Consider the following 18,564-nt stretch of genomic DNA (forward strand, 5'->3'; position numbering starts at 1 on the left):
TTAGTGCAGTGTATGGAAACTATGGCTTCTATGTTGTAGAAAAGGGTTACCTGAAAAGCATAGTTTAGTTCAGGGGTGCCCAGCCAGTGGCCCGCGGTGCCCTCTGATGTGGCCCACAGCCTCCTGTTCTGGGATGATGGGTTGGCAAGCACAGATCGCAGGTTGCCGTCCCAGAGCATCAGTGTTGAGAATAATGCCAACAGTTGAATAAACAAGCGGCTGCGGAGAAGAGTCACATAAGCCGATGCTTACTGTATAGCGCCAGCTCCTGTCACAGGTGGAGTGATACCAAATGCACTCTGCCTGGGACAGCAAGAGCTGGCAATACCTGAATGGAAGACTGTTATTAAAAGGTACGTTTATTACTAAGTGTATATTTGGACATATCTGTTCTGCAGTGGTTACCGGGCTGCTTTCAAACTGATCCCCAGGTGCACCTGCGGGTTACCTGCACTGAGCCAGAGTTCTGTTATTACCTGAGGGTTTGGTGTGCTCAGAAAGTGCACTACATCTGCAGGATACAATAGAAGTCTATGGCAAAGTGCAGCTAACCCACAAGAAAGCCACGGGTGCACTTGCACTGCACCCGTGGTGTGGGTAAACTGCAGCCGATCTATATGAAAGCAGCCCTAAGCTCCTTTCACACAATAAGTCCGACCCAATCAGACCCTCCAGTCACCTCTATGAAGCGACAGACTTGTGTCCATTTACACCAGTGTTTCTCAATTCCAGTCCTCGGGGCCCCCCCAACAGGTCAGGTTTTCAGGATTTCCCTCAGATGAAAAGGCTGTGGTGATTACTAAGGCAGGGAAACTGATCAAATCACCTGTGCAAAATAATGGAAATCCTGAAAACCTGACCTGTTGGGGGGGCCTGAGGACTGGAATTGAGAAACACTGATTTACACCCACCTATCTCCAATTGAGCCGCTAAAAAAAAAAAAAACACAGAAGGGGATCTTTTCCTTCCATCTAGGCTGACAGGAGGCCCATAGAGTAGAGTGGGTTGTATCTGCTCTGCACATGCAGAGTGAACATGGACCTGTCATCTGCTCGCTCCACTCATTGTGGCCCGTGACCAGTTACCAAGTCGCTTAAAGTGGAGTTCCACCCTGAAAAAAAAATGACATAAAAATGCAGCAAAAAAATATATATATTTTTACTCACCCGAAATACCGGTTGCTATGCGGATGTTCCTAATCTTCCTCTTCCTTATCCGTGGTGGGTCTTCTTCCGCATCCTCCTCACGTTGTCTTCTGGTGAATGGGGCACGCTGCCTTCTGGGAACTGAGTGTAATCCCAGAGAGCAGCCGCCCATTCACAAATCAGCGCGAGACTCGCGCATGCGCAATACGAAACGGATAGTGAAGCCGCAAGACTTCACTGCATGTTCCCCTTAGTGAGGATGGCGGCGTGGGACCTGCAATGATCGAGGGATCGGGGAGGGGGGGGGCATCATTGTGGGCGCCTAGGACAGGTAAGTGTCCTTATTAAAAGTCAGCAGCTACAGTGTTTGTAGCTGCCGGTGGAATCCCGCTTTAAGTGGTCCTCGCTCTTCAAAAGTTCCATGTAATAGCAGTTTGGGCACTGACCACAAGATGGCAGCAGCCACGAGTGATGGCTGATTCCAGGAAGTGGAGCTCTCGATGGTTCCACGTGTATTTGTATTTCCTGTGTCATTTGGAGCGTGTTGTTCGTACAGTGTGAGTATGTGGAAGAACTGTGTTCTGGTAATGCCCCTCTTAGTGCCCCCTGGCGGGCAGGGTCCCTTTACTACCCCTGTCTGGTTGCTGGCTCTGTAGGAGCGCTTCTAATCACATTGCCTTGCATTATAAACTTGTGGCTGCACTGCAGACACTGAGTGTGGTATTTAAAGCAGACCACCTGTTCTCCGTACAATATGTAGGGCAGGCTGTAGTATCTAACAACCCTGTAAATGCTAACTGCTTGGCTGTGTCACTAAACCAGAACGTGCAGAGCTTCATTTATGAAGTTAAGTTCCTCTCATTATCCCTCTTCCCTCCCCCTACACAATTGCAGTTTGTTTGTGTTGGGCAGAATAAATGCCTGTAAGACTCCATTCACACCTGACGTTTCTGGAACATGTGAGAGAGCGCACAAGAAATACGTGTTTTGCCGCGCTACCCCCAACATGAGTGACAGACATGCATTTTGTTGCACGCAGTGAAAAACACACCATGCCCCACTTGCTAACCACCCACAGTATATATATATTATTATACTGATGTTTAATACTGTGGTTGTGACAGCAGCAAGCTGCCATATCCTTTGTATCTTTTTTTTTTTTTTTTGTGGGCGATTCAGCATCTGCTAAAAGTGATTACGGTGACTGATTTGCCACGGGATCACTTTTAGTGGTGGCAGGTGAGGTGCCCAAGATGGCTTGTTTTGTGCACTGGTGCGCAGTCATTTTGGAATAGGAAGGGGCCATCCTCAAACTTTTCCCACAAAGTCGGGAGCATGAAATTGTCCAAATTGTCTTGGTATGCTGACACCTCACTGGAACTAAAGGGCCAAGCCTAACCCCTGAAAAACAACCCCACACTATAATCCCCCCCCCCCCCCCCCCAAATGACTTGGACCAATGCACAAACAAGGTCCATAAAGACATGGATGAGCGAGTTCGGAGTGGAGGAACTTGACTGGCCTGCACAAAGTCCTGACCTAAACCTGATAAAACACCTTTGGGATGAATTAAAGCAAAGACTGCAAGCCAGGCCTTCTCGTCCACATCGGTGCTTGACCTCACAAATGCACTTCTGGAAGAATGGTCAAACATTCCCACAGACCAGGAGTGTCAAACTTAATTTCATTGTGGGCCGCATCAGTATTATGATTGCCCTCAAAAGGGCCGGTTGTATCTGTAAGATTAGATGTCCAGCACATCCCCTCACCTTTACATTAGATGTCAAGAGCCTCCTCACCATCAGAAGTTGAGCCCCCCACCCTTTCTTACATCACAGTGCACCCCCTTACCTTATGCTTATGCTGGGAAGAAGATAGATGTATAGCTTGAAAGCAGAAAGTACAGGGTCTGGAGGAGGATCAGGGGAGGGCTGGAGCGCTCCTGCAGCTGCAGGAGAGGTGCGAGGGCCACATGAAATGGCCTGGAGGGCCGGATTTGGCCCGCGGGCCTTGTGCTTGATACCTGTATTATAGACACACTCCTAAACCTTGAGAACAGTCTTCACAGTAGAGTTGAAGCTGTTATAGCTGCAAAGGGTGGGCCAACTCAATATTGAACCCTACGGACCAAGACTGGGATGCCATTAATGTTCACATGCGTGTAAAGGCAGGTGTCCCAATACTTTTGACAATATAGTAGTGTGTGTATATATATAATTTTCCTTCTTTGCTGCACAAAAATATCTGCTAGTTATTGTGATTAGTTCAGTGATTTACATACTAACTGAATATATTTTACAGCATCAAGCAATGCTAATGTTACCGGGCAAAAGAAATGGGTCCTAAGAGAGAAAATAATCGAAAATGGTGGAGAAATAATTCACAGAGGCACTTTAATAAAAGGTATATAAGCAAATTTTCCTTTAAATTATTCAACTACTGACCTCTGATTATGTTACTTAGTGTCAGACTGTGAAACAAAAGCCACTTGAGTTTTCTACATTGCTGGTTATTGTTGTGGAGTTTCACATTTTGTGATTCCCTACAATTACTCAGCGTTGATTATTAATAATCCAAAGTATTAGTGGTTCTAAAGGCAAAAATTTCAGCTTTCTGCACTGCATCGCTTTAACTGACAATTACGCGGTCATGCGACGTGGCTTCCAAACAAAATTGACATCCATTTTTCCCACAAATAGAGCTTTCTTTTGGTGGTATATGATCATCTCTGCGTTTTTTTTTTTTGCGCTATAAAGAAAAAAAGAGCGACAATTTTGAAAAAAACACAATGTTTTTTACTTTTTTTTTTTTCAGTTTAGGCCAATATGTATTCTACATATTTTTGGTAAAAAAAAAAAAGCAATAAGCGTATAGTGATTGGGTTCAGCACAAGTTATAGCGCCTACAAAAATAGGTGATAGAATTACGAATTTTTTGTTATTTATTTTTTTACTAGTAATGGCAGTTATCTGCGATTTTTGTCAGGACTGCGATATTACAGCGGACACATCGGACACTTTTGACACATTTTTGGGACCATTCGCATTTATACAGCGATTAGTGCTATAAATATGCACTGATTACTGTATAAATGTGACTGGCAGGGAAGGGGTTAACGGGGCGATCATGGGTAATATTTCACGGACGGAACTACGTCATGCGTCACCTCCACGGCACTTCCGCACGCTGAACAGCAAACCGTTCCATGCCGGAGAGACACTGAGCAGTAACGCTGGACATGTGAGTGCAAATTTTATATGTTTTCGAATAAATCTGCTTTTTTATACATACTACACCATATGAGAGGAGAGCAGCTGGAGGCTGGTGTTGATGCAGAGTAATTTTTCTACATGTTGGTCTAACACATATCTTGGAGGAAAAAACAGCATTGCTGTAGATCGAGGAGTCAGACCTGGATATCAGTATAGGCAATATACCTTGATCTGGTGAGCTTATAGTACATAAGAGGTGGTGGTGACACAAATAAGGGTGAAAAGTCACGAAATTCTGGTCGACCCTTTTTGGCTTAAACGTTGGAATTTGGAATAATTGGACTTTTTAATTGTTCACGCATTTATTATATATATTTTTTTGGGATTGCATATAGCGAATTGGATCACACTTTGTTTGAGCACATTGGTGATATTATATACATATGTATTTTTTTACACTAATTATTAGACTGAAGGTGTTATATTCACATTGTTTACAAAAGTATTTTTGCACAGGATCAGCGCAGTAGTATATGTTAAACATATACAAACACAGGGCTTTTTTTCAGGGGGAACTTGGGGGAACTCAGTTCCACCACCTTTGGCTCAGACCCCTTGGTGCCTGCTCACCACAATCACTTGTAAACACAGAAGTCCAGTTTCTGTGTTTACAAGTGACAGCTCTGCACTCTGTGTGTAACCCCCCTGAACTCTGCACTCTGTGTGTAACCCCCATGAACTCTGCACTCTGTATGTAATGCAATCCTGGTATTTAATGCCCCTTTAAGACCCTTCTACTGTTTGTGAAATCTGAACGGGGTCGTGGTTGAGTTCCTGCACCTATTTTCTGAGAAAAAAAGCTCTGTACAAACACATATTTTCTTTACCATTTCACCTCCTGGAGGTGCCCATTGTAACTGCAGCAGATATAAATTGTTTAATATTATTGTGCGCCGGTGACACAACACACACAGTGAAACCACTATAACATATGTATACCATCCCATCTGTTATATAACACTATGGGGATTATTTACGAAAGGCAAATCCACTTTGCACTACAATGGCGAAGTAGAAGTGCAAAGTGCACTTGAAATTGCACTGAAAGTGCTCTTGGAAGTGCAGTCTCTGTAAATCTGAGGGGTAGATCTGAAATGAGGGGAAGCTCTGCTGATTTTATTATCCAATCACATGCAAGCTAAAATGCTGTTTTTTATTTTCCTTGCATGTCCCCCTCAGATCTACAGCGACTACACTTCCAAGTGCACTTGTAGTTTGCTCTTGTAGTGCAAAGTGGATTTGCCTTTCGTAAATAACCGCCTATGTGTCCCAGTGCCTGTGCTGTATAAAATCTATGCCGATTTATACCTCATCTTAGAGTGTCTCCCTGCGATCACGTGATTCCACGGCTCTCTACTCTCCCAGGCTGATTGAGGAGCAGAGAGATCAGCAGTCACGTGAGCGTCGGGAGACGCTCTGAGATGAGGTAGAAATCTGCATAGTTCATTCATGGTTCCATTCATGCTTTAAGGGAATGGGATCCAATTTTTTCTTTATCGTACACCACGGGACAAAGAGCCAGTCATTACATAATGGGTTAAGGGTCACCGGTGATGATTGGACACTGGCACAACCAATTGAAGACCGTTCCCCTCCATATAACCGCTCCCATCAGGGAAGTACCTCCAGTTTTTTCGCCAGTGTCGAAAGGTGTTGGACGCGATAGGATGCTAAAGGAAAGCTCTGCCAAAGAAATCCTCTGGGGATAAAAAGAGCTATGCTTCCGGATCCATCCAAGATGCCTAAGATTAAGCCAAAACTGTATGGGATCCGGCCTCAGGCATGAGGTGTCGCCTGTAATGTCTCTCTTTGGAGGACTGGGATCCAGCACGTTCGCTATTTCGCTAAAAGTCCTGGTAAGAGTCTTTTACAAGGCCCAGGGGAGAGGTATCCTTTAAATAGGAACCCATATCCCTGAAGGTTGGCATACAAAGCCTGCCATGAGGGGTGAAGATTGGCCTGTCTGATTTCAGCAGGAAAACCTGCGGCGTGAATAAGGTGAGTGGTTAAGAGTCCTAAACAATGTTTAAGGACCCTTTCCTGTGTTGGGTGAGTGTCTTCTCTAAAGCCACCACTGGGGGGAGTAAATAGTTTTTTTTGTTTTTTTTTCACTCACCATGCTTTGTGTAGTGTCAAGTTACCTTGGACAGGACACACTTTTTCTCCTCTGCTGCAGAGCTCTGCTTCAGTCGCTTCCCTCCTCCTCAAAACAGGACAGAAAAAAGGCAAATGCTGAATGGGGGTAACACACAGAAATGTTCGGCCATAAGGAGGGAGCTTCTCTCACACCTGAGACTGCCGCCATAGCCCCAGGTCACGCGTGGCATGCTTTATCGGCGGCCACGAGCGTGCAGATACCAGCAAGCTCACTCCTTTGAATGGGACACAGCAGCATTACAGGGGACACGTAAGACTCCATGTGGTTGGGCTGGGTACTACCAAGAGAGACACTGCATTAAAACTGTGTGTTTGAAGTTGCATACTTTATGTAAATTGCTAAACTAAGCACAGTAGTATATGCTTTGAGGTACCTCGGCATTGCTTAAGCAGTATGACCAGGACAAAAAATAAAAAAGCATCGCCGCTTGAGACAGAAGGTTCTAGCAATGCTGGCTCTGTACTTTCCTCACCGGTTTTAGCTGACGCACTTGTACAGGATGAGCCATTGCCGCTATCAGGAATAGCGGCTTCTCTGATGAGGCCTGGGCCTGCATATGTCACTGAAGACACTTTGGCAGCAGCCCTAGACAATTTAGAAGGGAGAATCGCTTCATTAATCGATAAATCCTCAAAAAAGGACAAAAAGCGAGACACATCTCCTTCTGTGGTAGACCTCCTTTCAGAGAAATCTGAGGATGAGGATGATGCTTCACCTGCAGAGGATAAGGATGAGGAGTCGGATGGATCAGGGATATCAGAGGAGCCTTTCTCTGCGTCCCAGATTCTGAAATCGCAGGTGCAATGTTATGCTGAAACAGTTACCCTCTTTGGAGTTAACTGAATCACCGGCACGACTCTGGACGGAAAGCGCCTTGAGGCGATTAAGTTCGCATTTGTTGCGCTATACAAGTTACTCACTCACCTGTCTCCTCCCTGGGTTCATTAAAATCCCAGCAGGGTGCATGCTCTTTCCCGGTTCACCCGTTACTAGAAGGGCTAATGTACGCAGACTGGCAACACCCAGATAAACGTTTTTCACAAAGTTTGACATTCTTTATCCTATGGAGGAGAAGTTTTCCAAGAAATGGAGCCTGCCTTCTGTCGACGCAGCTATTTCTTGTATGAATAAGAACCTGACTTGTCCAGTGGATAATGCACAAGTGTTTAAAGCGGGAGTTCACCCATTTGTAAAAAAAATTTTTTTCTCCCCTTCGCTTCCTGCTCGTTCGGTCTAGGGGAATCGGCTATTTGTATTAAAATATGAGCAGTACTTACCCGTTTTCGAGCTGCATCTTCTTCCGTCGCTTCCGGGTATGGGTCTTCGGGAGCGGGCGTTCCTTCTTGATTGACAGCCTTCCGAGAGGCTTCCGACGGTCGCATCCATCGCGTCACTCGTAGCCGAAAGAAGCCGAACGTCGGTGCGGCTCTATACTGCGCCTGCGCACCGACGTTCGGCTTCTTTCGGAAAATCGTGACGCGATGGATGCGACCGTCGGAAGCCTCTCGGAAGCCTGTCAATCAAGAAGGAACGCCCGCTCCCGAAGACCCATACCCGGAAGCGACGGAGAGGATGCATCTCGTAAACGGGTAAGTACTGCACATATTTTAAAATAAATAGCCGATTCCCCTAGTAAAAACGAGCAGGAATCTAAGGGGGAAAAGTGCCCTCTAAGGGTGAACCCCCGCTTTAAAGATCCTTCTGAAAAGAAATTGAAATCTTTACTAAAACCCTAATTTCTTTTGGTCAGTTCAGTTACCCAACCTGCTGTAGCAGCAGTCGGCATGTGTCAGGTCATCAAGCAACAGGTAAAACAGGGGCTGAAGGATTTGCCTCCAGAACAAGCCAAATTTTGTGAGAATTTACCTAAAGCCTTATGTTTTACAATAGATGCTATGAGAGATTCTGTTCTGCAAGCATTTTTGTGCCTTACACTCCAGTTCTTTGGTTAAAGCATTGGTCAGCAGAAGCTCCATGCAAAAAACTTTTGGCCAGTTTCCCCTTCCATTGCGAATACCTCTTTGTGGAGGATCTGGAAAAATATTCCCAAAAGATATCAAGCAGTAAAACCACTCTCTTACCTCAGAAAAAGAAAAACAAGCGACCATGTTTTAAACGTTTTCTTTCCCCAGTTCTGGGAAAACCTGCCTCCAGCCACAAAAGCCAAAGGAAATCAGGCTCAGAAGAACAAGAAGCCGTGGGGTTCAAGAGCTAACAAGCAAGACCCCAAAGTAGAGCTGCACGATTAATCGTCAAGAATCGTTATCGCAATCTTTTTCCCATTGCGATCTTGACACAGGGTTTCATGATCTTTGACATGAAAATAATTTTCTCTCTGCACTTTGGTATGCAAAGAATTTCCTCTCTGCTCTCAGCCAAAAGTCAAAGTCTGGGCAGCCTGCCAAGTTTTGAAAACATTCTTTATCAGAGGAATGTTAAGTCTAAACATTGTATCACATTGACTTGTACATCAAAGGAATTGACTTCTGTATGTAAATTAAAAACATTTAACCACTTAAACACCAAACCTTTGTCTGACAGCTCTTTTCAAGTTAAAATCATTTTTTTTTATATATATATTTTTTAGTAGAGACCCTAGAGAATAAAATGGCAGTTATTGCAATATTTTATGTTGCACTGTATTTGCGCAGCAGTCTTTTTAAATGCATATTTTTTGGAAAAAATTAGTTTAATGAATTTAAAAAAACCTAGCCAGTAAAGTTAAGTAAAGTTAGCGCAAATTTTTTTTTGTATAAATGTAACAGATTTTACGCCGTGAGAATCGTGAGAGAATCGTGATCTTTATTCTAAGCAAAAAAATCGTGATTCTCATTTTGCCCAGAATCGTGCAGCTCTACCCCAAAGCCTCTCTGTGAAAGGGGCGCCCCCGCTCGGCCGAGTGGGGGGACGGCTTTGTCAGTTTTCAGTGGCATGGCAGACAGAAATCCAAGACAAGTGGGTAGTATCCACAGTATCCTCAAGGTAAAAACTGGAATTTCGAGAGATCCCATCTTCTCAGTTTCAAAGTTCAAGACTCTCCAAAGATCCATAAAAAAGAGGATCCTTCTTCAAAGGTTTGGATCACTTGCTGTCTCAAGGGGTAGTTACAGAAGCACCCCTAAAAGAGCAAGGTTCATGTTTTTACTCAAACCTTTTTGTGATTCCAAAACCAAATGGATCTTGGATCTAAGATCTCTAAATCGGTTTCTGAACATTCATCATTTCCGAATTGAAACAAACTTGCGGAATGGAAGATCCTTCCTCCCAGTCACCTGGAAGGTGGTGTCTACAGATGCCAGCCTGTTAGGCTGGAGAGCAGTATTAGAAGAAGCTTCAGCACAGGGAATCTGGGCCAAGACCAAAGGGAGCCTGCCCATCAACATACTCCCCAAAGCCCGCTACAAGACCAAAGGAGAACGTCGATGGAGAACGTCGATTTGCAGTCCAAGGACCTCGACTGTGGAACGCATTACCAACTAACATCCGAACGGAAATTGATCACCTGGTCTTCAGAAAAAAACTAGGAAAATTTGAACACCAAACCTTTTTCTGACATTTGTTGTTTTCAAGTTTAAAATATTTTTTTTTGCTAGAAAATGACTTGGAACCTCCAAACATTGTGTGTGTGTGTATATATATATATATATATATATATATATATATATATATATATATATATATATATATAAAATTTTAGTAGAGACTCTAGAGAAAAAGTGGTGGTTGTTACAGTATTTTATATCGCACTGTATTTGCGCAGCGGGTTTTCAAATGCATTTTTTGGGGGGAAAAAAGTAACCAGTATATAAATATACTTTGAATGAATTAACAAGTATAGTTAGCCCATTTTTTTTTTTGTATAATGTGAAAGATTTTACGCCACAAGAATTGTGATCTTTATTCTAAATAAAAAAAATTGTGATTCTCATTTTGGTCAGAATCGTGCAGCTCTAATATATGGGTTATATTTATATATGTTATGTTTTCACACTTTGTGACTAATGACATTTATTCTTTCTAACTAGGTATAGGTCAGGTATATTGGAATCATCAGAGGCAAGCACACCAGCAAGTTCCTTATCTAGTGGTAATCGGAGCTCTACAGTGCCAGGTAACAGTCTTGTTCATGCACAGTTTTTAAGAAAATCATATTCTCATGAGCCACAACAATGTTTTGTAAATGGAAATCAGAGAGACCACAAACAAACAAAAGAGCAGGTCTAAATATACAGTGACTTGCAAAAATATTCCTATTTTGTTACATTACAGCCTTTAGATCAATGTTTTTTTAATTTGAATTATGTGTGATGGATCATAACACAATAGTCTAAGTTGGTGAAGTAAAATTAGAAAAATATATACATAAAACTATTTTTCAGAAATTGAAAACTGATAATTGGCATGTGCGTATGTATTCATCCCCTTTTGTTATGAAGCCCATAAAAAGCTGGTGCAACCAATTGCCTTCAGAAGTCACATAATTAGTGAAATGATGTCCACCTGTGTGCAAACTAAGTGTCACATGATGTGTCATTACATATACAAACCTCTTTAAAAGGCCCCAGAGGCTGCAACAACTAAGCAAGAAACACCACTAACCAAAAACACTGCCATTAAGACCAAGGAACTCTCCAAACAAGTATAGGACAATGTTGTTAAGAAGTACAAGTCAGGGTTAGGTTATACAAAAATATCCAATGTTTTATGATCCCTAAGAGCACACTCAAATCTATTATAACCAGATGAAAAGAACATGGCACAGCAGCAAACCTGCCAAGAGACAGCTGCACACCAAAACTAGAAGACCGGGCAAGGAGGGCATTAATCATAGAGGCAGCACAGAGACCTAAGGTAGCCCTGGAGGAGTTGCAGAGTTTCATAGCAGAAACTAGAGTATCTGTACATAGGGCAACACTATGCCATATGCTCCATAGAGTTGGGCTTTATGGCAGAGTGGCCAGAAGAAAGCCATTACTTTCAGCAAAAACAAAATGGCACGTTTTGAGTTTGCAAAAAGGCACGTGGGAGACTCCCAAAAGGAAGGTGCTCTCTGGTCTGATGAGACTAAAATTGAACTTTTTGGCCATTAAAGAAAACGCTATGTCTGCCGCAAACCCAACACATCACATCATCCAAAGAACACCATCCCCACAGTGAAACATGGTGGTGGCAGCATCATACTGTGGGGATGTCTTTCAGCAGTCGGGACTCGGAAACTGGTCAGAGTTGAGAGAAAGATGGATGGTGCTAAATACAGGGATATTCTTGAGCAAAACCTGTAACCAGTGTGTGTGATTTGAGGCTAGGAAGGAGGTTCACCTTCCAGCAGGACAATGACCCCCAAACACACTGCTAAAGCAACACTTGAGTGGTTTAAGGGGAAACATATAAATGTGTTGGAATGGCCTAGTCAAAGCCCAGACCTCAATCCAATAGAAAATCTGTGGTCAGACTTAAAGATTGCTCTTCACAAGTGCAAACCATCCAACTTGAAGGACCTGGAGCAGTTTTGCAAGGAGGAATGGCCAAAAATCACAGTGGTATGATGTGGTAAGCTCATAGAGACTTATCCAAAGCGACTTGGAGCTGTGATAGCCGCAAAAGGTGGCTCTACGAAGTATTGACTTTAGGTGGGGGTGAATAGTTTTGCATGTTGACTTACTGTTATTTATAAAAAAAAAAAAAAAAAACATCTTCAAAGTTGTGGACATGTTCTGTAAATTAAATGATGTAAATCCTCAAACAATCCATGTTATTTCCGGTTGTGAGACAACAGAACACGGAAAATGCCAAGGGGGGTGAATACTTTTGCAAGGCACTGTAGTAACATTAAAAAAGTGTGAAAGGGGCCTTATGTGGGAGAAGGGCTTGAACAGCTTCAGTGCTTCTTCTGTGAACTTTGGGGACAAATTGCTCCACAGTGTCAGCATTTATGTAGGTCAGTAAGAACTTTTTTAATATGCAAATATTTAATTGTCCGTAGCCTGGCCACTGGGTTCACTTTATTTTATGCATGAATTTTCACACATCTTCTTATTTAAAAGGTACTTTTCTAATTCCCCAACACAGGAAATATTTCTGGAGACTGCCACAGGTGTTCTTCACTTGTACTTTCAACTGCAATATGTCTTTGCACTTCATTCCTAGACATACACTTTATTAGTGTATTTTTAATTGTCAAGGATTTATAGATACTGGCGGTTGATTTACTAAAGCCAAATAGACTATGTACTTTGCAAAGTGCAGGTGCCCCCTACAAGTACAGTTGCTTCAGAGCTTAGTAAATGAGGTAAGGCTTCGCTTTGCAAAGAGTACCCAATCACGTGCAAGGAAAAAAAAATGCATTTTTGCTTGGACGTGATTGGATGATGGAAGACAGCAGATCTTTTGCTTATTTACTAAGCTCTGGAGCAACTTTGGTGCACAGTATTTTTCCATTTAGTAAATCAACCCCTGTATGTACTGTAGACAGAAATCCACCAAGTTCTATATCATACTTCTTAAATGTGGTATCTCTACTAGTCACGTTTTTTTTTTTATTAGATGTAATACTTGTTACTGATATCTGTGGAAAACTGTGCCATTCTTCCCATTTTCTACATTTTTTTTTTTTTTCATTCCTTTTTAGAACTTCCAGGGTTTTACTATGACCCCGAAAAGAACAGGTATTTCCGCCTTCTTCCAGGACACAATAACTGTAACCCATTAACCAGGGAGGCTATAATACAGAAGGAAATGGAACAAAAAAGACTTCAACTTCTTGAAGAAGATAAAAATAGGAAGGTGGGTGCTGCACTTGGTATATGGGATAAAGAATTGACAAGTGTTTTTACCCTGTTTGGTAGTGCATTACATGTTATAATATATGTAGTGTCCTGTGTTGTCCTTTAATCTAAATAGCTACCATGCTGTCCTTTAATAAAACTCAAACAATTTAGTAGTGATAAGAAATTTGAATGTAATCATGAAATGTGGACCAGGCAAGATTGTCCTGTTTTAGTGTGTAATTATCTATTGCCAGTTGTGCAATAAAAATTGTTCAATAAAAATTCTTGGTTTATTCAGAAATCCACCAGGCCTGGAGTAAATGCATCTATGCTTGTGTGGAAACGACAGCTTGGACTGATGCCATTTACAACCTATTGCAGGTAAGAATACCATTACAACATATGGCCACTAATTTGACCCGTCACTTTTTTTTTATTATTATTAACGGTAAAATTTTAAGGGTTAATTATACAGTATGCTCCTAAGGGTAAAACAAATGTTAATGTCTAAGCACAATTTTGCAACGTGTACATATCATAACAACTTTTTGCTTCAAGGTGGATTATACCGTATATACTCGAGTATAAGCCAAGTTTTTCAGACCTTTTTTTAAGGCTGAAAATACCCCCCTCGGCTTATACTTGAGCCAGTGTACCTGAAATTGACAGGCTGTGGGCGTCCATTGTTTAAAAATCGCAGTCTCCTCCTGGTCCCTCCCGTCATAGGCGTTTCCCAGCAGACAATGTGTTCACTGTTCCGCCAATCACGGACGTCCTCTTGTCTGAGGATGAAAAGTCGTCCGTGATAGGCGGAACTGTGTCTGCTGAGAAACGTCTATCAGAAGGGACCAGGAGGAGACCGCAACTTTTAAACAATGAATGGACACCCGCAGCTTGTCAATAATTTCAGGTACATTGACTTGGGCACAGTGAGGTTGGCACAGTGAGGTTGCAATTGACACAGTGAGGTTGCAATGGTCACAGTGAGGCGTGCAAATGGGCATTGTTGACCCTCTTTTCCGCTTACAGTAGCTGCTGCATTCTCACCCTAGGCTTATACTCGAGTCAATATGCTTTCCCAGTTTTTTGTGGTATATACGGTACCTTGTTGTTTTTTTTTGTTTTTTTCAGGTCAAATTGTGCTTCCATTTGGTGGTAAATGCTAATGGATATAATGTTTTATTTTATTTAGCTGTATATCTCTTGCTACTACCATAAACTACCACCAAAGATCAACCCAAAATAAATTCTTCTGTCCCCGACGATCGCAGCGACACATACGTGTATGTTAGTTGTTGAAAGTTTCCGTAGTAGAGACTAGAAACAATAGTGCACATTTTTTTTGTTTATCCTACCTAAAACACACTGACACTAATAAAAAATCCTGCCCAATATATACTGGCCATGACTTTTGACCCCGGCATGGACCTTCAACCCTAACCCTGACCTAGGTCAAACCTTAATCTTTTACTCATTTCGGAGTATTTGCACGAGTACAAGTAGTTGTGCAAATGCTTAGTATCATTACCAATATTGTTATTGGTGCAACCCTACCCAGCACAAAGACAGATATGCATATATGTGGCCCCATGAAAAAACGCTCAGTCCAGTGAGGCTGCATATGGACATACTGTCATCTGGTTGTCATCAGTACAGCATAGTAGTGCCACCTCATCAGCGCACATCAGTGACGGAAAATAAATACTTATTTCAAGTCGATGTAAACCCAAATTGTATTTTTTTTTTAAGTAAGGCTTGTACCCTATACAGTATAGGATTTCGTGTCATCTGTGCCCAGTCTTGCCACAAAGAGTTAATCCAGCTCTGAGCAGTCCTCTTATCTCTTTTCAGTGAGATAAAAATGGTCAGATGGAGAAATGGATGTCAGTTTCTCCCCCTTGCTGTGAGTGACCGGTGATTTACATTGTCTCATGCACAAGTGTAACAGAGGCATTCTGTGTACTTCCCATCCCCCTCCTTTCTTCTGCATGTTAGTGATCATGGGGTATAATCCACAAGACCAGCAGAAGTTCAGTGTAAGAAAAACACAGGAGAAAATGCATGCTGACAAGGGGAGTGTAGAGGTGGGTGGGGTGTCTACTGACAACAGACCCACCCACAGAATCTGCAGTTTTTCGGGTCTCATAACAGACAGAGGGGAGACATGTGACATGTAAAGATACATGCAGGAGGCATCTATATCCTTATAGATAACCATAATGGCAGTTTAGAAAGGATGAGTTTTCATCCACTTTAAAAAATGTACTGACAGAAAAAACCCAGCAGTGATTAAATATCACCAAAAGAAAGCACTATTTGTGTGGGGGATACAAATATAATTTGGGCATAGTGTAGTATGACCGTGCAATTGTCATTCAAAGTGTGAGCGCTGAAAATTTACCTGGGCAGGAAGGGGGTAAAAGTGCCCAGTATTTAAAACGGTTAAAGAGTTTTACCTAGTGTATAGCGCTTTGGAAAATGTAATTGCTGAGAAATTACTAAAGGATACTGATATATTTTGACAGGGTAATTCTCTCATTAACTTTCTTTAGTATAGTTGGGAAGAGTTAGAGGCTCTGTGGGTTTTATTGCCTTTCTGTCTTGGCGTCGCCAAGCCCACTAATTTATTGTCCTGTCATTAGGATAGCAAGTGAAGCACATCTACCCAATAGGGTCACAATTCGCTATAAAACCCCCAAGAATGAATCTAGCTCTATGCAGAACTAATTAGTCCTTTTTGTCCAGACTATTTAATATGCTATTTTTTTTCTTTGTGTTACATAACGCCCTGAAGAAGTGGGTGCATTTTTAACCCCCTAAAATGTGTTGTCCCCTTTTTCATATTATCATTGAACAAGTCTTCCCTAAAGAATTGTCTTCTGGCATCCCTCTTACTTGTTAGTTATAGAATTAAATTTGAAGGACCCCACCTTTTTGGCTCTGACATAAGCTTAGTTGTGTACAGAAAAAAAAATTCTTGACCCGAAAATTCACAAGTCGTAATCATTTTCCTCTTTCACCCATCAAGCACCATTATGTCCACCTACCTGCATAAAACATCATTTTTTTCCATAACTGTCTGTGCATCATTATAGTGTTTCTTTTGTGGCAGACGTGTTCATGAACTCAAAGTGAACTGTATGCAGAGAAAGGAAGTCCAGATTGTCAACCCAGAGCCTGTTGGTCCAGGAACACACAAATTTGAGTTTATTCTGGTAGGTTTACAATATGAAAAAAATTATTCTGAGGTTGTACACGTAAAGAGTTTCTAATGTTGGTATATTTATTTCTGTGTTTTAATTAACTAATATGCACTGGTGATCACATTGTACATTTTTCAGGCAGATTCATCATGCCAAAGATTATTTGCAGTAAGTGACATGGAGAATGGGTTCTGTAAATACGGTCTTCTGAACCTTAACGGACTGTGGAAAGATGTGCCCACTGTGGAAAGTCATGACAATCCCTACTTTACAAATCATAAGGTATTACAAGATTGGTGGGGAGGAACCTGCATTGTCAGTCTGCATAGCATCACATGGTTTATTGTTTACAAATGTAATTATGTTATATGTAGTGTAGCAGTACAGTATACTGTATATTTGCACAATCATAGTGATGTGCAGACAAATGTATATTTTGAACAAACATGCTATTATCTAATTAGGATGTGTATTTTTACTTATTATTCACTTAATAGTTCTGAATTAGAGGTGAGGTTTGCCAATGTGATGCAAGAGATGGTTGCACTTGTGAAATCCTGATGTGAGGGCACTCTCTTGAGAAAATTTTAATACTGTAAGTGCAGGCAGGCACTGTAGGTTGAGTACCAGGGGCCAGATCCACAAAAACCTGACGTAACTTAAAAAATCCAATTTAAGTTACACTGCCTTAAAGTTTCTACCTAAGTGCCTGATCCACAAAGCACTTATCTAGAAATTTCAGGCTGTGTAACTAAAATTCCGCCGGCGCAAGGCGTTCCTATTCAAATGGGGCGAGTCCCATTTAAATGAGGCGCGCTCCCGCGCCGGCCGTACTGCGCATGCGCGAAGTTACGTTACGCCGAGTTTTGAGGATCGCGACGGCTTAAAGTTGCGTCGGGGAAAAAAAAAATGACAGCGGCATGCATTCCTGAGGGAGAACTCCATGCCAATTTTCAAAGAAAAAACCGGCATGGGTTCCCCCCCCAGGAGCAAACCAGGCCCTTAGGTCTGGCATGGGTTGTAAGGAGACCCCCCCACGCCGAAAAATTGACGTAGGGGGTCCCCCTACAATCCATACCAGACCCGTATCCAAAGCACGCTACCCGGCCGGCCAGGAAGGGAGTGGGGACGAGCGAGCGCCCCCCCCCTCCTGAGCCGTGCCAGGCCGCGTGCCCTCAACATGGGGGGGTTGGGTGCTCTGGGGCAGGGGGGCGCACTACGGGCCCCCCCACCCCAGAGCACCCTGTCCCCATGTTGATGAGGACAGGACCTCTTCCCGACAACCCTTGCCATTGGTTGTCGGGGTCTGCGGGCGGAGGCTTATCGGAATCTGGGAGTCCCCTTTAATAAGGGGGCCCCCAGATACCGGCCCCCCACCCTAAGTGAATGGATATGGGGTACATCGTACCCCTATCCATTCACCTGGAGGCAAAAAGTAAAAGTTAATAAACACACAACACAAGGCTTTTTAAAATATTTTATTATTCTGCTCCGGACGCCCCCCCTGTCTTCGTTATTAGCTCTTTTACCAGGGGGGGCTTCTTCTTCCACTCTCCGGGGGTCTTCTCCGCTCTCCGGGGGGGGCTTCTTCTTCCGCTCTCCGGGGGGGGGCTTCTCCGGACTCCGGGGGGCTTCTTCCATCTTCTCCCCTCTTCCGCTCTTGACTCGGCGAACCCCGGTTCTTCTGCAGCTCTCCGGTGCCTTCTTCTTCAGCGCTGGCTGCCTGCTATGTTTGTGTGTTAGCTCGATTTCAAACAGGCAGCCAGCGCGGTCTTCTGTGGCGTCAGGGTCTTCTGGTCTTCTGTTCTTCCGATGTTGCCTCGTCGCCTGTTGTCGCTGTAATGATGGAAGCGCGCCTTGCATCCCATTTATATAGGCATCACCGTCCCATCATGCTCCGGTAGGTACCCACGTGGTGGGTGCACGTGGGTAGGCACCCACCACGTGGGTACCTGCCGGAGCATGATGGGACGGTGATGCCTATATAAATGGGATGCAAGGCGCGCTTCCATCATTACA

General features: G+C 43.0%; 1 protein-coding gene across 2 annotated transcripts in view; it reads left to right on the forward strand.

Moving 5' to 3' along the window:
* The first annotated feature begins 1,595 nt into the window (after window positions 1-1,595).
* DCAF4 (DDB1 and CUL4 associated factor 4) overlaps window positions 1,596-18,564 on the forward strand; it is a 34,319-nt gene continuing 17,350 nt past the window's right edge. Inside the window, exons 1-7 of one of the 2 annotated variants that reach the window (XM_040333846.1) lie at window positions 1,596-1,702; window positions 3,447-3,548; window positions 10,601-10,686; window positions 13,204-13,358; window positions 13,641-13,723; window positions 16,455-16,557; window positions 16,684-16,827. In XM_040333846.1, the coding sequence (XP_040189780.1) occupies window positions 3,481-3,548; window positions 10,601-10,686; window positions 13,204-13,358; window positions 13,641-13,723; window positions 16,455-16,557; window positions 16,684-16,827 (639 nt within the window). In that variant the 5' untranslated portion in view covers window positions 1,596-1,702; window positions 3,447-3,480. The other variant, XM_040333847.1, reaches the window with a different exon arrangement.

The sequence above is a fragment of the Rana temporaria genome, chromosome 13 (assembly GCF_905171775.1).
Source record: "Rana temporaria chromosome 13, aRanTem1.1, whole genome shotgun sequence".
NCBI lineage: Eukaryota > Metazoa > Chordata > Amphibia > Anura > Ranidae > Rana > Rana temporaria.